Source organism: Lytechinus variegatus, chromosome 13 (assembly GCF_018143015.1).
Source record: "Lytechinus variegatus isolate NC3 chromosome 13, Lvar_3.0, whole genome shotgun sequence".
In the NCBI taxonomy this organism is placed as follows: Eukaryota; Metazoa; Echinodermata; class Echinoidea; order Temnopleuroida; family Toxopneustidae; genus Lytechinus; species Lytechinus variegatus.
The window spans coordinates 32,399,469-32,421,061 of NC_054752.1; the positions used below are offsets into that span (position 1 = coordinate 32,399,469).

A 21,593-nucleotide genomic window follows, 5' to 3' on the forward strand; every position below is an offset into this window, starting at 1 on the left:
ACGATGAGGGCGTACGCATTAAAAATGAAATCTTTGGAACAAGTATTAAACTATTATTGTGTCAAAACAGAAAAATCAAAGAATATAAAGGACAAAGTAAGTTTGAGAAAATTCGGAAAAATAACGAGAAAGTTATGAGCATTTGAATATTGCAATCACTATGCCATGGAGATCCTCCCATTGACAATGCGTCAAGAATGTGTGATGTCACATGTGAACAACTTGCCCTTTGATGGACTATAAATACATACCCCAAAAATCTCTCTTTTTACTGTTTATTATGGTGATACAAACTCTTTATCCACGATGTATTCTTTGAAAATCTGTTTTACATGCCCTCCTATATAGAAAGAACACATGATCTACTGATAGATGTGATAAAAGAGGCAGTCTGAGTGAAATATATACTCTCCTTTAAGTTCTGTTTTTTTTTATGGAACCATGGGGTTAGTAGAACACAAAGGAAATCGCCTTCACCCCTACTGAGATCGGAAAACAAATCAATTTCATGAATGTGATAAGATAATTGAATTTTGAAGAGGGAAATATTTTTGATTTTCACTTACTCATTTTAACATAAAAAGCAAGAAAAATAACGCAAGTAAAGTTTATAACGCTGGGAACATGACCCTAATAATAATTTGATCTCAATAAAAACAGAGCATTTCGGTGAAAATGATGAAAATTGTTTAATGAAAATCTATCAAAGAATTAGAGGGTTGTGATTTTTGTGCGAGCGATTGCTTCATATGCGATGTTATTTTGTACTGATTCATGGTGATTTTGAAAGCATACTGAGATAAAGTTTCTTTCATTTTGGATAAAATTGCTTTATCGCATGACAAGTGGGAAAGATGCATGTCGAAAATAAAGGAATATTGTCAAAGATGAATGATACAAATTGACTTGTATTTAAAGGACAAGTCCACCCCAACAAAAACTTGATTTGAATAAAAAGAGAAAATTTTAACAAGTATAACACTGAAAATATCATCAAATCGGATGTAAAATGATAAAGTTATGATATTTTTAAATTTCGCTTAATTTCACAAAACAGTTATATTCACGTCCTTGTCAGTATGCATATGAGGAGATTGACGAGATCACTCCTCATTCACTATTTCTTTTGTATTTTATTATATGCAATATGAAATATTCAATTATTCTCTCTGTTGTATAGTGTGAAACAACAATTAACTCCTCCCTGAACATGTGTCATTATTATTGTTTAATACTGGTTCAATCAAGTTGGTCCTTATTGTCAAATCTATAAAAAATAAATATTGTATAATTCAAAGGAAATAGTGAGTGATGGACATCGACTGCCTCATTTGCATGTCACTGCGTTGTGCATATCATCGTTTTGTGAAAAATAAGCGAAATTTTAAAATGTCATAACTTTCTTATTTTACATCCGATTTTGATGAAATTTTCAGCATAATGATTATTTGATTTTTCTCTTTTTATTCAACTCGACATTTTTTTCTGGGGTGGACTTGACCTTTAAGACATAATGCGACTTGGCCGGATAATCTTTCTCACAATCACCATTCGGGTATATAGTCCACATCTTATTGTCAAGATAAAATGGGCCTTATCAGTGGCAGCACGAAGGAGAAAGTGACATGCTGGGGCATTCCCCCAGTTGACCCGCCACACCGAAATGTTGAAAAAAGGAGGCCTTTAAATTAGTAAAAGATGTCACTTTAAGCATCTTAAAGTACATGTAAATGCTGTCATTTTAAGCACCTTCAAGTTGTTAAGTTTTCCAAAACAACAGTTTTCCGATATTCAATTTTTTGAACTTTTCTTCATATTTATCTCCTACACAATTTTAATTTATAGGCCCTAAATGGCTTGACTGAATTAATGAGCAAAGGCGTACCCTAAATAACACTGAGTGGAGTGGAGAGAGGGGAGCGGGGTTCCTTTCACGTCAGTATATTAAAAAAATATCCCCTCTCTAATTTCCGCTCGATTGTTGTGAAACTGGCCAAAAACTTCGTGTCAGCCATGAGCCATTGCCCCAAAGTGTTCTTTTGCCCGACTTTCTCACCCCTAGTTTAAAGAACAAGTCCACCTCAGAAAAATGTTGATTTGAATCGATTGAGAAAAATCAAACAAGCACAATGCTGAAAATTTCATCAAAATCGGATGTAAAAGTTATGACATTTCAAAGTTTCAACAAAATAGTTATATGAACGAGCCAGTTACATCCAAATGAGAGAGTCGATGATGTCACTCACTCACTATTTCTTTTGTTTATTGTTTGAATTATACAATATTTCAATTTTTACGAATTTGACGATTAGGACCTCCTTGCCTGAAGCACAAAATGTTAAAATAATGGAATTCCACGTGTTCAGGGAGGAATGAAACTTCATTTCACATGACAATGACGAGAAAATAACAATATTTCATATTTCATATAATAAAATACAAAAGAAATAGTGAGTGATGTCATCAACTCTCTCATTTGGATGTAACTGAAACGTTCATATAACTATTTTGTTGAAAAAAAGCGAAATTTAAAATGCCATAACTTTCTTAGTTTACATCCGATTTTGATGAAATTTTCAGCGTTATGCTTGTTGAATTTTTCTCTTTTTATTCAAATCAAGTTTTTGTTGGGGTGGACTTGCCCTTTAAAAATCTTGGTGCAGTAAATGAACATAATCTCACCATGAAGGCACAAATTTCTGTTAAGTCGCCACTTTATATAATTGTTTATTTTTATGTTTGTCACCGGGAAAAGAAACTTGTTTTTGTTGGTGAAAAGGAAAATAACCCATGTCTCTTCGTCGACTTACAAATGTTGTTAATTCATTCGACGGTAAGATGAATATCCTTGTAAGTCGATAAAATATGGAAATTGTCCTAGACCTGTCAAGATAAAATATCTCGATAAGTCGCCAAGTCCATGACACTTTTATGCCGTCATGGACATGCACAAAATACAGAAAAAATAGCGAACAGCAACAAATAAAAACAATATATATAGCAATAATAATTTCTGTATACACCTTTATTTGAGTTTATTAGGATACATGCATAAATCCTGACAATACTTTACGAAAATGGTCAAACATTCCGGTTACATGTTGCATATTGATGAATGCATGACAAATGAAGAGAGCCGATAAACAGAACAAGAATTTCGCTACATGTTGCATTTATAGAGGAGGAAAAAAATACATCAATATCACAGGAACCTTGAAAATGTTAACTGATCAACATTTTATAAAGGCACGGTGTCACTCACTGTCTCCCTGAATATGCTTTGGATTTGAAGAGCTCGAGTCTTGAACTTACTGTCATTTGTTAATTACCCACAGTACAAAGCTTTCATCTTTATATAGTGTATACTATATACAAAACATACGACAAATAAACTTCCTTATATAGGAGTGATACATTTCCAAATAATTTGTTTTATAACAGAAACAAGCGGCCGGCGAAATGTTCATTCCCAAATGTATATATATTACCAAATGTTCATTCCCAAATGTATATATATTACCAAAAGTTATATTCTCGTATCAGTCAATAGTCGGAGGGTAATGTAGTATATATTTCATAACTGGCATAAATTGTAATTGCTCTATGACGACATCCCTCCCTTGACGTAAATAATACCTAAATTGCACGTTGAAAAAAGGAGTATTGCAGAAGAATAGTAAAGAATGGAGACGGAAAGTGTGGGTGAGTGTGTGTCTGTGTGCGTTTGACAGAGAGGGGGAGAGAGAAAGGGGGAGCGGATGGGGGGGGGGGGAGAGCCGGGAAGAGAGGGAGGAGGAGAGAAATATATAGAGAGGAGGGGCGGGGGGGGGGAGTTGCCTATTTACCTGGAACTCTGCATAACAGATGGATAGGTTATAATCAACAGAATAGAATAATTTACTTTCTTGCACCGTCTTTTCAAATAATGTTACTCACTTGCACTTGAAGTATGCATAACAAAAAGCAGTTAAAATGAAAAAAAATGGGCTATATAAGCTATACAATGCGTGTCAGTCATCTGATAATAATTGTGATTGACGAGATGAAAAAATTGGTAACAGTTAATCAACAAGTCCGTGGCTGTATCAGCAACCAGGCCAAGAGGGGAAGAACTAGTAGACAGAGGATACTCTTCGATAAATTCACGCTTGCAGCTGAATGGAGAGAAAGAAGGAAAATCAAAGAAAATAAGAAAACATTTGTACATTTTATTTTAACTGCTTTCGCTTTTAGAAATGATTCTTCAAATTCGATCTGTCCTTGCAACAGCATGCAAAATGAATTTAAAATAAAAGGAATGGACAATTCTGTCCTTGCAACAGCATGCAAAATGAATTGAAAATAAAAGGAAAGGACAATTAGAATTTTTTCACCGTCCACTTAATTTGATTTCACTTTATTCATTTGCTTATTTGTTCTCATTGAACGAAATACAACTGACTGTATAAGGTTTAAAGTCCAAAAAAAAAAAAACACCATGTACATACAAAAGTGCCTTGATAACTCTCTTATTAAATATAATTCTATGGGATGCTTTTTGAGTCCTTTTATTTGAATGATAAATCTTAACAAAATAACCCCACCAAAGCCAATCCTTGGGGAAAGCATCCGTAGACAATATATATATATATATGCCTAAAGCAATTTGAATTGTGAAATGACTGGAAATTCATGTTACGTTCAATTTGATTTCCAATATAATACCTGGGGGCCCGTTTCATAAAGGACTTGCAACTGTTGCAACTTTGCCATTATGGCAACTACCATGGTAACAGGGCTCAGCAGCCAATCAAAATCAAGGTTACCATGGTAGTTACCATAAGGGCAAAGTTACAACAGTTGTAACTTTTATGAAACGGGCCCCTGGGGTTACAAAGGGTAGTGGGGGGGGGGGGTCTTATTACCGGTTACACTTCGTAATTCCGAAACACGTAAATTGCCTAGACCTCGATGTTCGTTAATCCGAACATTTGTGGCGTTATTCCGAAGGTTCGATAATCCGATAACGAAATAAGGTTCGATGTTCCAAAGGTTTGTTAGTCCGAAAACGAATAGGGTTCGTTGTTCCGAAGGTTCGTTAGTCCGAAAACAAAATAAGGTTCATTGTTCCGAAGGTTCGTTAGTCCGAAAACGAAATAAGGTTGTTAACCTCATTTTGTTTTCGGACTTACAACTACGGAATTACGAACCTCACTTTGTTTTCGGACTTACGAACCTTCGGAAATACGAACCTTCGGAATATCCGAACCTTCGGAATAATGAAGCTTCAGGATTACGAATGTATGCGTCATTACCTGCATTGGAAGTGGGCCATCCGATCACCTCTCCGTTTTCAGCATTCGTTCGTTCTAGCCATTCCATGAGAGGCTGGAAATATTCCAAGATCGCGTCTGCTTTCATCTCACGTTGACCAGTGAGGGCCTCCATTGCATCCGGCCATGGTTTGCTCCTTCCCATCGCCAGCATGTTACTTCATGTAGATGACAAGGGCAAATTGATTATCAGTTCACTTTTAAAAACTTGTTACATGATCAAATCATTTCTGTATAATTTATCAATCATTCAATCAACAACTCGATCAATCAATGAATGAATGAATCAATCAATCAATTAATCAATCAATCAATCAATTAATCAATCATTCAATCAATCAATCAATCAACCAACCAACCAACCAACCAATCAGTCAATAAATCAGTCAATAATAACTTTATTTCGTCATCAGTCGTCTGATCAATTGTTTAACCAGTCAACGATAGGTCAGACAGTCAATGAATGTTATCAATCATTCGATCCGGCACCCAACCGATCACTCAACCAAACAATCAATCAATCGATCAATCATTCACTCAATCTCAATTTTCCGAAGAAAAGCAGAGTAAATAGAAGAGAAGAGGGAATAGGCAGGTCCAAGTGAAAGGAACAAAGAGAAAAGAGTATCGGGGGGGGGGGCTTGGTCCTGTAACTATATTATTATTACTGAGATGAAAATGACGTCACATAATTCGTATGGCCCTCCCCCATCAAAATAAGCTACCATGCACTGCCACTTTAATATTCTTTATAATCACACAGACTCATGCAAACTATAAAAGGATAACTATGCCATTTTGAGAGCTTACCCGAGTTTCTGTCCAGCTTCTTTTGAATTGTAGAAGTCACATGTATGAAGCGGGCCAGTGTGATTTGCCACGTGACAAAGACTTTGGTAAAACTGAAACTGGAGGATCGTGCGGATGAAGTACCTATATGGATTTAATGATTATTTTAGTCAATTATTACAGATATTCTGAATATATTAGCATAATATCCAGTCTTGACCTACACAAACTCTCTAAGATTCCTTCCATTCAGACTCAGACATTTAATCATCATTGACATAAATGAATGATCATTGTCTTGAATTTTAGCTGTCCATTTTGCTTGTATTTTTTTGATTTGTAAAGAAATTAAAGGATATGCATGTTTAAAGACATCCTAACTTACTTTGATCATGTTAATGTTGAGTGTATGCGATTCTAAAGATGTTGTACATCTTTTTAAATTGAATGGAGGACTTCTGTTAAATACCTCACAGATAAAGGGAATTGGGAAAATTATGGTTTATACGATTTCATAAAGCATCCTAACTCACCCGATAAAAGGATAATCAATGATAATATGATTGATCGTTCCTGGGTCGAAATCATCTTCGGTACGTTCAATCGGTGCGTCTACGCCTGTGAGATCGTTTCTGGGTCGGTAATAAAGAATTTTTAAAAATGTGATATCGTCATCATGCACGCATTGATAAGCCATATAGATAAAACAATAACAACAACAGCGATGACGATACAAGAAAAGTAGTCATATGAGATGCATTATGTCTTGTTCCGACCCTCGTCTTTCAATCTAATAAAATCTAATATCATAATTATCAACGTATATAATTACACGCTTTACTTTATAATTTCCAACATTACTCTTCCCCTTTTCTAATGCGTTGTGCTAATTAAGAAGCCAAGTGCCTTGTTTTGGTGATCATTTCGAAAGTATGTTGTATGTTCAAGTCAATATATTATTTCATTTGAAAATGGACATAAATTCTGCGTTTCTTGGTATGTTCCTGATATTATGATTGAAAAAGGGTGATATTTAAGAAAAAGCTAGCTCAGATCAATACAGTGAATAACTTGACTTGACCTGCCACATACCTATGATAAGTTGTCCATTATGAATTATGAGATTTTGATTCAGCTCGAAAATGCTCACCCTATAACCTTTTACAAAGATATGAAATTTGTTCAATTATATAAATCCCTCTAAACTACTTGATTAGTGGTAGACGGAATTTAGTGTTCAATAAGGAAAAACAAGATTTGAAGTAAGAATTATCTTTATGTTTGGCTATTTACAGCGAACCTTTCCTGGCGACTTATTTTTGGTTTTGTGGGATAGCTGGTCAAAAATATTATTGATCACCTGAGTTTCCACCAAGGTCCCATACAGTTGTCGACATCGTATTCTCCCCTCATCAGATCCCATCTCCACTGCGACAACGCGAGACTGAACGGCAAAGTCGCGATGGCTGCCAAACTCGTCTTGAGAAGAAAGTTTATATCGGTTTCTGCGGCAAGCAAAGCAAACACAAACAGTAACCCTTACAGAGATTAAAGCCGATTGAGCATTAGCTAAGTGGCGGATCGGGTGGGGGATAAAACGTTTAGTCTGTCCTTGGTCTCCCTATAAAGGAAGAGGGGGGAAATAACACAAAACAACACTTTTTTTGGAGACTATAAATTCCCTTCATTTTTTAGTGATGACCTTTCGCGCTGGCGCGGGGGCGGGGGGGGGGGGGAGGGGGGCTCCAGAACAATCATACACTTACCCGTGTCCCCTTCATCTAAACCCTCAAACAGCCCGATTTCCTGGAGGTGCTTTGGTGTCGATACGGACAGTGCGATGACTTCCCCGATGGCCTCGTGGAAAGCACCATTGGCTCCATCTCGGAATGGTAGAGGCTGACCCTGGTACTGGAGGAAGTACTGGATGTGACCCATCTCATGATGTGCGACCATGAAGTGATGCATTGTTATCTCCGTACACATCAAGATCCTGCATTGAGGAGACATAAGAAGAGCGTGAGGTCGAATAAGTATCTGCGATCTCCGTCTTGGTTCGGATGTGGGTTCAAAATCTCTCAATTTAACTGTATCTTTAGCCATTTTGATTCTGTCAAATTCTTGCCATACTCTTCTATAGTGTCAAGGTCTAGGAACCTCTATCAGCAGCTGAATAACGAATTGAAAATTTCAAACACTATCATCTATCATGTCTATAGGTGCTCATTACTTAGAGTAGAATAGGCTTGTGTCGAAACAGAAAAATCAAAGAATAAGAACAAAGAAAGTTTGAGAAAAATCGGACAAATGATGAGAAAGTTATGAGCATTTGAATATTGCAATTACTGATGCTATGGAGATCCTCCCATTGGCAATGCGACAAGGATGCGTGATGTCACATGTGAACAACTTTACATTTGATGGACTATAAAATACCCTCAAAATGTCTCTTTCTGCCTTTTCTTGTGGTAGTACTCACTCTTTATCCATGGTGTATTCTTTAAAAATCTGTAGCTCCTATAGAAAGAACACATGATCTACTGATAGATGTGATAAAAGAGGCAATTTAAGTGAAATACATACTAAAGTAATGGGGAGAGTTGTTCACAAGTAACATCACACATCTTTGTCGCATTGTCAATTTGAGGATCTCCATAGCATTAGTGATCGCAATTTTCAAATGCTCATAACTTTCTCATTATTTGTCCGATTTTTCTCAAACTTTCGTCGATCTGTTTCTTTGATTTTTCTGTTTTCACACAAGCTATCTTGTTCCAAAGGTTTCATTCTCCTTTAAAGAGGACAGTGTCATTACCTGAAGTCATCATTATGGGAAAGATCCCAAGCTGATGGATGGCAGGTTACTTCCCGTCCATCTGAGGGTCGGGTGAACCTCGAGTTTTCCCAGAATTTGTCATTAACAGGAATCAAGCCTAGCGAAGTGAAGAATTCATTGGCCGTATGGAAAATATGCGTAGCATTGTACCCCTGCAATTGGAAAACTATCCTTGAATAAATTTTGTTTTTAACAAATAATGTTATCAGTCATTTTCAGTTAGCTCTTGGGGATACATTCAATGCATGAATAATTCTTTGTCAATGTTGCTGTGATCCAAAACACTTCTGGGAAACGTTTTATTTCAGAGTCGGTGCAGATAACATTAGGGACGTATATTTGTACCCTTCTTTTATATCCATTGGTAAAACACGAAAATCCAATATGAAACTTCTAAACGAAATTCGACTCTACTGTATATCTGAGTGTGCTACTCTGTGGCTGTTTCACATGTCATTATCAGGAGAAATGGAATTCAGTGTGAACTGATTGCTTTCTTCACATTTGTTTATCATAAATAAAAAAATGTTAATGTTGTTCAATTCATTCGGATATACCGGTTGGCTCAGTTGGTAGAGCGTCCGTCTCACAACCGGGAGGTCGGGGGTTCAAACCCCGGCCGCGTCAGACCAAAAGTTAAAAGATGGGAGTTGCTGCTACCCTGTTTGGCGTTCAACGATTAAAGGGATAGAGCCTCGTCGATCTGGCGCTGCACAGCGACTGCCGGGCCCACGACCAATTGGGCAAAGCAAATTTTCGGAGTATTTCATTTCATGTCTATTTTGAACATTAAAATATGGATTTTCATTTTTTTCATTTTCATATCGTTGATTTATATCCCACCGCTGCCATCATATCGATTGATTCGGGTCAGAAATGATAGTAAGGGGTTTTCGCAATGCGATGCACAATAGATTCAAGAAAAAAGTAAATGTATTGTCAAATGACTTCATGACAAAAAGAACCTAAGAAGTGTTTGTCGAAATTGTTGAATTGAAAGTCCTGACTCGTCCTGCACAAGCGACACATTTGCAATTTTCCGTCAGCTCCGAAAGCTAGGACATTTACTGCTGTTCTGGTTCTCCCGATCATCGGCAAAGCCCTCCTAGCTGTACTTTGTCATTTAACGGGTATTTTTAATATATTTACAGTGTTCTTGGATCCATTGGCGGAATTCTGTTCCCAAATGTAGGGGGACCATGCATGCAGGGCCTGAAAAATTGACAAGCAAAAAAAAAAAGTTTTCACCCAAAATGTAAGGTCATTTAGTCCAAAATACCTGTATTATTTCGATTGTAAAGTATTTTTCTCCATCATAAAGACAAAAATAGTAGGGGGACATTTGGTATTGTGTCCCCCTACTATTTTGGGTAGGTGGACGCGTCCCCCTGTCCATGGGATTTCCGCCCATGCTTGAATCCGTTCTGTGTCGCGGTGCAAAACTTATTGGCCCGAATTCACAAAGGTGGTTTCGTTTGAAACCATGGTTTCTGCAAAAACCATCGTTGTGAATTCGGGCCATTATTTTCAACCACGACCGAGAAGGTGAAAGCACATGTACCTACGAGTGATAAACAGGAGCATGTTCGATATGAAACTTTTTTAAACTTCAATTTAAACATGTAAAATACTCGAAATTGTCGGGCTATATTGGACAAATCGGTTTACCTTATTAATGAAAGTATGTTGAGAGCCGACATGGCACAGAATCGTATGTGTGTGTGTGTATGTGCGGGTGGTTATGGGGAAAGAGTAATAATATATACACACTTCCTCTCTCTCACACACACACACACCCTTCAGGGGCGGATCCAGCCTTCGCCAATAGGGGGGGGCCCCGATTTTTTTTTTCACCCATTTTTTCCCCGATCGGCCGCTCGAATATAATTTTTGCCGGGATTTTTGGTTTCTTTGAAGGAGTAGTCCTAATAGTCACTTGTTAGCTTTATTCTTATGAATAAACGTAAATATATAATACCATAATCCTTATTTATATAATGCAAGCGCGAAGCGCGAGCTATTTTTTTTTAATTCTTATGTACTTTTTCCTAAAATTTTTAACATTCTGGGCAATGTTTGTTATCCTGAAAAAAGATGTGTATGCAAGTGAATAATTACTCCGAACGTGAAGTGCGAGCAGAAATGAAGTGATGAAAAGGTACATAATTGCTTGCAGTTTTAGTCATGAAGACGTTACTTTTTTTTAAATCATATAATGCGAGCGCGAAGCGCGAGCTGAATTTTTTTGACATTTTTACCTAAGGAATGGAAATTCTAAGCACTTTTTGTAACTTAACAGAATAGGTATATAACTAAACAATTGATGCGAAGCATGAGCAAAAAAAAAAAAATCTAGCTTTAGACCTTCTGAACGAGACACTCTATTCAAGTTTTGTAAATCATGAAGTATGAATTAGTAAGTAGGGATCTTCCTTACATTAATAATGCGAGCGCAGAGCGCGAGCAAAAAAATTAATAACGTTTTGAACTGATCGAAAACGTGCCTGTTATGGACTGCTTGCACTTAGCCATGAAGACGTTACATATTTCAACATATTGCGAGCGCGAAGCGCGTGCTGAAAATTTTTGACATTTCTACCTGAATAATGGAAATTCTAAGCACATTTTGTAATCGTGGAAAGGATAAGCATGTACACTAAACATTATTGATGCGAGCGCAAAGCGCTTGCTGATACGTTTTGACAATCTGACCTGAATAGGGATATTTTGATAACTTTATGGAATACAGGAAAATAATAGGTATCTGTCAAATAAAATATTGAGACCACAAAACATACATTTTTTACAGAGCACTTTTTAAAAATAAATTGGTAAATCAAACGAAATAATGAAAGTTCAATTTCCTTGCTGAAATGTGTTTTGTATATTGACTTCAAAATTTGATATATTAAGCTTCATATTGAGCAAGATATGTAAATCACCCAAGTCTTTCTCTCATCTTATTTTATTTACTCATCTTCCTCCTCAGTCTTATGTTTGCCTTTCCTCTTTTCTCCTCTCTTTTTCCTTCTTTTCCCTTTTTCCTTTCTTTTCCTCTTTTTTTGGCTCCGCCAATAGGGGGGCCCCGGGCCCCTCGCCCCCCCTGGATCCGCCTATGCCCTTTCTCACATATGTATATATGTGTATATATGTATTGTGTGTGGGTATGTGTATGAGTTTATCATCCTTTTAGAGATATTACCTTTTCCACCATAGCCTCGGTTACATCTACACTTGGGCGATCTGGGTAGGGTATTACCATGGGATAGATCTTGTCCCAGAAACGACCCCACATATCACCTAAAAATAAACAGAATAAATACAAGAGAGTTAGTACTCCTTTGACATCGAAATAAGACACTGAAAAGTTAGGTGAACACAATTACAAATATTATATTTCTTCGATTATAAAACAACTATAATAGTTGTTCTATAATCGAAGAAAAAAATAATTTTCGATAACTGTCAAGGTCAAGATAATTCAATTTTTAGAGATGAGCAAGTTATGTATTGTTTTATTGTTCAGTATAGGATACAGGACCTTGATATTCAAGAATTTAGTATCTAGAATGGTTCGACTCAAACTTCCTGTTACACCTACAAAGAAATGGTATAAATTGTGGATAGTCATGAAAAAAAAAACTATTTTGAAAATGTCTTTATCTTGATCTCTCTTTGCAAATCAAGCCCATAGCTAAGAATCGTAGCGTTTGAGGGCCTTGAAAAAAGTTTGGTAGATATGGATATATATATATAGCATATACAATATACAGTATCTTCATTTTTATTACTTTTGTGAATCATTATGTATCATCAAATGGGTCTCTGTTTTGTGTCTAAACCCTTCTGCAGGCCCTTCTCTAGAATTTCATTTAAATCATTTTCCAAAAAACATCACACAATCATGATGACAATATACATAGTTGATTATTACATTTAGTTGCAGAATGATATTAATAAATGCAATTCAAATTACACATTTAGATTTATTCATTTTCCGTTCACAAAGCACAACAAAATCAAACAATACATAGTCAAATTTAAAGTACAACATCAATCGGAATTTAATGCAGCGAAATTAGAAGGTATAAACAGTGAGAACTAATGCGAACTAAAGTAACTTTGACTATAATTATAGCTGTATAAAACAGAACGGATGGGCTTGCCAAGAAAAGCAAAGCTTGTATTTCATATTACTTCAGTACATATCACCTGGGTTACAAAGAAAAATTCTAGAATTTTAGAGAAAAACCGACGTACCAAGAACGTTAGCAGGAAGATGGCCTCCATTCACATCGATATTGTCACCGAACACCCCATGAAGCCTTCTCCTCACATATGCATGAAGTTGCTTGTAAAGAGGCAAGATGTCATTGTACATCTCATAAACCTTTTCTTCGATGTCATCACCGTACTCGGCTCTCCAATAATGACCTTGGTCCTCATATCCTAGGGCATGGTTAGTGAGTAAACATTTTAGTTGGTTCACTGAACTCTATAACCTAACTTTTGCCTTGCCTTTAAAGTATATTTAAGTGTTTCCCACCGTACTTGACACGCAGTCAACGGCATACATCAGGGGACCGTTTCATCAACATTTTTGTCCGACAAGTTGTCAGATCTGACATCTTTCCTTGATTCTGATTGGCTGAGAGGCACTGTTACTATAGTAACTGTCGGATAAAATGGGACTTGTCGGATAAAACGTCCGACAAGTCCTTTCATGAAACGCTCCCCTGGAATATACATACCCGAGTTGATAATGGAGGTAATTGTCAGGGCAAATTATACTTATAGTGAAGAAACTTATGCGCATTCTTTCACTCTTTGTCATCTTATCTATCTTATTATAGTTTGTCTGCTTTCAAATAGAACTAAACCAATTCCGTCTAACATCCACTTGGTCTCACTGCACTAAGGCTATATTGTGAATAACATTTTTTGACAAAGCCTAGTATAGACGAGGTGGACATTCTGCCATTTGGGCATCAGACTAAATAACAATTAGACCAAGTGAGTATGAGACCATATGGTTAGACCAAACTGAGTTAGCCACTGTGTTGGACCACCTGAAAATTTGAGTCCATCATTAATTAGATCGGGTGTTCTCAACCAAATAGGGTGTATAGTAACGAAGATTTTAGGGGGAAAGATGCAACACAAAACCAAAACACACGCAACGGAAGAACTGAACAAATAAATAATATCAAGCATCATTACTTTCTTTCTCATTGATCACGACATTCTGAACATACTCCGGGCATTGCCCTTCACCTATGAGGAAACAATGCCTCCCGCTGGCTATAAAGAAAAGAAAATATACCATCCCACCGCTGCCACCAAATTTGCGGGTCTAACTTGCAACATGTGTGTAAGGACATAGGCGGCGGGGGACGTGCCCCCCCCTAAATTTGAGGAGGGGGGGGGGACGGTCCCCCCTAAATTTATTGTTGATGACCTTTTTTTTTTGCTTGTCAATTTATTTTCTTACGTCCCCCCTTTTTTTTGCTTGTCAAAAAAAAATTGGTTGTCCCCTCCTAAAATTTTTGGCTTCCGCCGCCAATGTGTAAGGATGCCTTGTTACTTTGGGTGTGCGTGTATAGTGTGTGTTGCATAGGATGTGTGGGTGAGGGTGAACTTCGGTGAAGATGTGGCCAAGTGTGTGTGTGCATGAGGACAAACATGTGATTGGTAACGGGGAAGTTGGAGACAAACATTCATTTCGGATGTCTGTGCAACCGTGACCTCCTTTGCTTCCTTTAACAATTTCCTCTGAGAAAAATCTGTCGAAATATTATTTCTTACCGCTCGCCCTCGCCCCTTGGTTGGCAAGATTGACATATTTTGCGTAGAGGGGTTTATTGGGTATTCCCACTGCGTCGCGGAAACCTTTCCATGCCCATAACCTCTCTTCCCAATCTCTTGACGAAGCCATGATGGACTCAAGACCTATTAAAAAAGAGGAAAGATAAGAAGAAAGAGGGGTAAGAGTTATGTAAGCTGAAGAAGGTAAAGGTTTATAAAAAGATGAGGGGCAGGAGGAAGAGGTGGTTAGCATGCATGATGCAGAATTATTCCTTTCTTTCCCCCTTTTTTATTTGTCCTGAACATTATTCTGGGAGGGAGGGTGAGGGCCGATGGCCCAAATTCTCCTATTTTTACGCCAGTTTTATTTTATCATACATGCATTTAAAGTAGACAACCGAAGAATCAAAAGTATTTTATAATGACTTTTTGTGGTCATCATTGTAAAGGGGAAGTATTACTAATCAGATATATAACTTCACCTTTTAAAATAGTGATTAGAGTTTGCAGAAATCAGCTCTCAAAAATGACTTATTTTCATGGCATATTTCTGCCTTTGTCCGTCCTCTGGCGAGCTCCAGCTGAGTGACGTCACACCACGAGCAGTGAGCAGCTGAGCTGACAGCAGCCCATTGAAGACGCGATCTTTCCAATCAGCGTTTTTTGCTCCTAGAATTGTTTATTCCTCTCAAGATTGGTCTTATTACATAGATAAAAGTTTGAATTTTCTGAACAGTAAAATGAAATGCACATTTAACATATTTTGGTAACCGATATTTAGCTTAGAAAAAATTATTTGTTTTCAAGAAATATACGTGAATAAACAAAGCATATTTTCACTTAGAAATCATGCTTGCACCACATTGATATTATTATCAATATAAAGCATAGACATTCGTCTTCACAACTGAATTAAAATTATGAAATTTAATTACGTAGCAAGTTCAGGAACCACAAAAAACACGGCAATATATGATCGCGAAATGATTGGAATTGCAGTTGGATTGCCGAAGCATTGCGAGGCAACAGCAGCGAACGCACTTTGTTTATATATCGTTATGAACCCAACTGACTTAGAGACATGGTCTGTGGACAAATCTGTACGCACGTAGATTTTTTTATGAGTGCGGGGATCCTGGTTCGAAACTCTTTGATTTTTTTTTGGTTCTGGATTTTTTTTTTATTATATTCCTTCCCCGTTCCTATCAGCTCTTTTTTCTCTTTTTATTTTCATGTGAGATTCTATTCAGATCTATTAAATCTTACTTCTTAAAGGAGAATGAAACCTTTGGACCAAGATAGCTTGTGTGAAAACAGAAAAATCAAAGAAACAGATCAACGAAAGTTTGAGAAAAATCGGACAAGTAATGAGAAACTTATGAGCTTTTGAATATTGCAATCACTAATGCTATGGAGATCCTCACATTGGCAATGCGACAAATATGTGTGATGTCACTCTTGAACAACTCTCCCCATTACTTTAGTATATATTTCACTTAAATTGCCTCTTTTATTACATCTATCAATAGAACATGTATTCTTTCTATAGGAGGGCATGTAATACAGATTTTTAAAGAATACATCATGGATAAAGAGTTTGTATCACCATACGAAAAAGCAAAAAGACACATTTTCAGGGTATTTCATAGTTCATCAAAGGGAAAGTTGTTCATCAGTGACATCACACATCCTTGTCGCGTTGCCAATGGGAGGATCTCCATAGCATTAGAGATTGCAATATTCAAATGCTCATAACTTTCTCATTATTTGTCCGATTTTTCTCAAACTTTCTTTGTTCTTATTCTTTGATTTTTCTGTTTCGACACAAGCCTACTTGTTCCAAAGGTTTCATTCCCCTTTAATTGCTGCTTTTGATTTTCAAGTTCTTGATTAGATCTTCTACTTTTATTTGGGCAGCGACTCACTCACTCACTGACTGGAGTGGAGCAACACAATGACGACTGCAGTGGACAAAATCGGTCTTTACAGTCCACAATTCAATAAAAACGGGCAAAGGAACACAGTTCTGATTCACGTTTGGTCTGAAGTTGTCGAAAACAGAAATTGAATATCACATTACATGAAGAAAACGGTAAATTCGGAAGATATTGAACAGGTCAGTAAGGTGATTCAGTGCATGATGCACAGAGAGATGATGAGCACGTCGATTGTGTGACGTCATTATTCTCGACCGTTTTCAGCTGCGTGATTGTCGGTCTGGGGGGCTGAGAAGGGTGTCTAATAATTTCATTTCTTGCATTTCCACGACATCTATAAGACTTTTTAGTGACATATTTGTGTATAAAAAGACAATACCTTTCCATCCATATTTAATTTGTCTATAATCATCACTTTCCGTGAATTTTCTTCGTGTGTCTACTTTAAATACTGGGTTGACAACATCGGTGTTTTTTGCAATATATTATTACCATTAACCACACACACACAAATTGAAGATGCTGCATGATTCAGAAGTATCCATGTTTCAAATCGATTTCCCCCTAATTCTTTACCATGACATGATAACTGACCGGGGGAGGGGGGGGGGGGGGGGCGGGGCTTGACAGCCCATACCATTTTTTTTTTCCTGAGCAGGCCTGGCCTGTCTTCCCATCTTCTTCAAGGGCAAATCGTTGAGGTTCCGACATGTCCGAGGGAGATGTCTTCCCGGAGGAGTTTAGGCGCGGATAGACTGGAGGGGGGGGGGGGCGTAAAATGTCGTGATGACCTTTTTTTTTGGGGGGGGTTGTCCATTATTTGGGAGACGAAATGGTCTTAACTTTGTACTGATAACCCTTTTCTTTGTTGTTTACTTTTTTTCGGAAGCAATTAGCGCCCTTGAAACTCCGACTCTGAAGTTGTCCCACGGTGAACTTCACCCGATACTCACCAGGATCTAAATAGAGACAGTACGAATCATTGTCGGGCTTGCATATCTTGGTCGTACTGAAAATGTCACTTAGCTTTGCCATAATTCCATCATACTGTTAAAGCAAACATAACAACAATTAAGAAGGAATGGATGTACAGATACAGTACACTTTTAAACAGGCCTGCGTGGGCTCCGACGTAACGCTTAGGTAAGCGATTAATCGCTAATTTGAAAGACGGATTCTGATTGGTTCCAAGTCAGTCTATGCATATAGCGGCGATCCTGATAGGCCAATTCATTTAGCGATTATTCGCTAATCTTTGTGTTACGGGGTCAGGTCAAAGTAATCTGTCGGTGAACATTATCACATCTATACAATCGTTCAACCAAAATTATCGTAGATTCTAACCAATTTTGTTAATTTATAGCCAATTTTTTTGTCGGACACATTCATCACAAAAGCTATTTTAAACCAATCCATTTTAAGAGTGTTTTGGGTTTAAAGAATATACGAAAACTAAAAAATCAAATAGTCCCAAAATCAATAATAGTTCAAACTCAACGAAGCTAGGGTGCTCTTTGCCTGCTGTTAAAAATTTTGATGCTAAAAATAAGGCACGAATAATTAACTATTACATACATTTTTAATAAACATGATTTTGGCTCTAAAGATGGCCCCAGAGAGATTTTGCGTTGACTTCAACTTTAACTAGAACATGTATACAGGTCACTTTGGCCAAAAAAATATAATGGAAACAAATATTGAACAAGGGCAGCCGTCAGTCCAGTAATCTTTTGATAGAAAAGGAGGCAATTAAATATTTAAGTTTGAAAGTACTGAAAAGTTAATCAATCTGGTTAATTTCTGCTTTTCAAAATCCATCAATCTTTTCCCTTGTGGCTTCCACGGGTTAACAATTCCAATGTGAAACAGATTGCCAGCTGTTGACTTATGAATGCTACAAATGCTTGATGAATGCTAGTTAAAGGGTATACCTCAGGCGATGGTTCGCATAAGGGGGGGGGGCACTTACATTGACGAGTGGATACCATGCGCGACCAAAAAACACCTAAAAATTATGTCTTTTTCACGATAGAGCACGTTACGTACGTAACGTGATAAGGGTGTCAAAAACACAAAAATAATGAAAAAAGGGTACCTATTTCGCTAGGAAAATTACGTGTTTAGGGTCAAATTTGCGGGGATGATAAAACAAAATTAAAATGTTTTATAAAGGATGTCCTTTTTGCCCTAACACTTCGTGTTTAGAGTCTGATTTGCGCGAGGTGTAGAAGGTGGGGTCCTAATAAACCAACACTCTAAAACATGAAATGCTAATTCAGCTCTTAAAGAGCGTGTATAGTGACTGCACTTCGGAGTGCTGATTTTTCTCGTTCAAATTTGAACTAGACAAGTCAGCACTCCGAAGTGCAGTCACTATACACGCTCTTTAAGAGCTGAATTAGCACTTCATTTTTTTAGAGTGAAATAAGGTAAAGCTGACGACCGAATGACCCGTAACAAAACATTCCTGTACTTGTTTAGGGGTTCATTTCAGGAAATATTTGCCAAGAGTATCGTTTTGTTTCCAATACTTGTAAGGGTAGGGTTTCACACGCCAATACTTGTTAAGGGGTGCATTTTCAGAATATGGAAATTACGTGTTTAGGGTGCTTTTCGAGACCCCATGGTCGCGCATGGTATCCACTCGTCAATGGAAGTGCCCCCCCCCCCGGGCTCCACTACACTTTACTACCGCTACCCTCCGCTCCGCCAGTCATGATGACCTATGTTCGGATATAGGTGAAGCGAGGGTATCGTGGAGCCAAAACGAACCATCGCCTGAGGTAGTTGAAGGGGAGCATAATGAGAAAGAAATGTATACAGTTATGAATTTTATTAAAAAAATGAAACATCCAATGAATTCAAACTGAAATGGAACCAAATCCATAAAAAATAGTTTCGCCAAAACTCAGCTGTCACCGATTATTGAGTTTCCTTTAGAAGGGGAAGTTCGTGTAGGGTCCATGGTGTATCAAACTGTTTTCACAGTTGCTGACAATGATCCATCCCCTCCAAAGAAATAATTTTAAAGGAAGATGAAATCTAAGGCAGGAAAAGAACACGCGAAAGGTATATTTCAATAAGAATGAAAGCTCGGCTCATTTTCTTTGATGACATGAAATTTTCCAATGAAAATTGTAATAAAAAATAAGAAGACGATCCGCGCGTATCTCACCTGAAATACTTAAATCACATTCCCCGAATGCGAGATAAGCCAATGAAAACCTAAATTACATCCAAAACATTGTTGGGTCTAAGTAAGACACACCTTGGCGGTGTTTGGATTTTTGTAAAAAAAATCCCCAAAACGTCGAAATGTTTGCTCGCTCGCAACCGAATTTTGCCCGATACGTCATATCTTGCCCCTCAAATTTGTTGACTCATTATGCCACTGACCTCTTCGATGGTTTCGTTGTCGAGTGCAGCTATACCGATGTCACGAATGAACTCGAACTGGCGCTGGACCTCGGCAGGGAAATCAGCGACGACGTTGTCGAATTCCTTGGCCTTAATTGCCGATCGTTTGTCGAATTGAGCCAACTTAAGCGATGCCTCAGCCTGAAAATACAAATAGGGTCATTATTTTATCCTCGGCGGAATGTTCGTCTTTTAAATTTTTCTTTCAAAGTGTATTGTGCTTGTATTATATCACTTATCTTTTTTTTATTGGAAAAACCTCCCTGGGTTTGATCTGAATACCTGACAATTAATATTCGAAAGGCCTAAAAATTACTTTGCGATACACGATTTTTACGTCAATTCACCTTGAAACTAAAAGTAATTCCGCAATTCTTCTCTCGGCTAACTGAAAAGGCGTTATCCATATCCTTGTTAAAAGTATGCTATTACACATGCAGGCCTACACATAATTATGTTACTATATATAATAGTTACTCCCAAATGATGCAAATTGGAATGACCATAATGACAGAGCATTGCATCGTCCATTATGACAAAGAAATATAATTAGTGAGTGGCAGGATACGTATTCGAAAGTTAGAGAGAGAGGGAAGGGGGGAGGGGGGGGGGGGGGCTCGGGGAGAGAGGGGTGAGGTTGAGGTAAGATAAGGAGGGGTGAAAATGAGTTAGGAGAAGAAAATAATCTTACATTTTTCTGTGCATTCTCATCCGTAATATTAGCCTCGTAATCCCACATCACTCCGTAAGCGGTAAAGAGGGCAAGTGACCCTTCCTCATTATACACACGAAGAAACTCCAGAGCATCTTCGAGGGTCGTACTTTGTCGGACTGGTCTCTTATTGATGATCCTGCTGTTCCCCTCGAAATGGTTCTCGATGGAGAAACAAAGATGAACTGTCCCTAGGAAACAGATCGTCCAAAATACATGACCCATATTAAAGCAAGAACTTCCTTTTATCCGAGACATCATACACCTTTTCGTTATGACTCTCTTAGTTTAAGCAACTCCTATGCTATACCGTTCCTTTTTAACACACCGACAAAAGTAAACTCTGTAACTGTTTGTGAACTCGTGAACAGCCGCGTCGCCCCATGACAGCTTCGGAAGCTTGGAGGGGGCGGAGCCAAGATTTTCCAAAGCGGGAGTCGGGGAGGGGGTATTTTGTTCAGAAATATGCATAAAAAAATAAAACTGCTCTGACGTCATATGTCAATCTAATCCCAAGATGTACAAAGTTGACAGTGGGAAATCCTGTTATTGGTGCCATTTTAAACTTGGACCGACGTATATATATTTATATACCACAAATTCTCAACGCACATTTCATATAATCATTTTACAGTACAATATACATCATCTGCATATGCAATTTTTGGAACATACCAATAAAATGAAAAAAGGTGGAGGGGTCTACTAAAATGCAAAGCTTGTAAGATGTAGACCCCTTATCGAAATTATACGAGGGTTATATATGATATGAATATAGTAAAATA

The 21,593-nt window shown here is 37.5% G+C and overlaps 1 protein-coding gene across 1 annotated transcript; it reads right to left on the minus strand.

The window, feature by feature from the left end:
• Positions 1 to 3,928: 3,928 nt before the first annotated feature.
• LOC121425870 (angiotensin-converting enzyme-like) lies at positions 3,929 to 21,122 on the minus strand. Its single transcript, XM_041621954.1, has 13 exons — positions 20,788 to 21,122; positions 20,076 to 20,237; positions 17,633 to 17,726; positions 14,743 to 14,886; positions 13,198 to 13,386; positions 12,140 to 12,237; positions 8,917 to 9,089; positions 7,868 to 8,094; positions 7,462 to 7,606; positions 6,635 to 6,733; positions 6,123 to 6,245; positions 5,295 to 5,470; positions 3,929 to 4,154 (listed from the first exon to the last, which is right to left on the minus strand). Exons 1-13 carry the CDS (start codon positions 21,067 to 21,069, stop codon positions 4,066 to 4,068), a joined length of 2,001 nt encoding a protein of 666 aa, XP_041477888.1. The 5' UTR covers positions 21,070 to 21,122; the 3' UTR covers positions 3,929 to 4,065.
• Between the last annotated feature and the right edge of the window lie 471 nt (positions 21,123 to 21,593).

Coding starts and splice junctions, on each gene's coding strand:
- LOC121425870 (XM_041621954.1), bottom strand. CDS start 21,069: ATGATGTCTCGGATAAAAGGAAGTTCTTGCTTTAATATGGGTCATGTA. Junction 9,090..12,139: donor CCGAGGCTATGGTGGAAAAG/GTAATATCTCTA, acceptor TTCCAATTGCAG/GGGTACAATGCTACGCATAT. Junction 8,095..8,916: donor TCCCATAATGATGACTTCAG/GTAATGACACTG, acceptor TCCTCAATGCAG/GATCTTGATGTGTACGGAGA.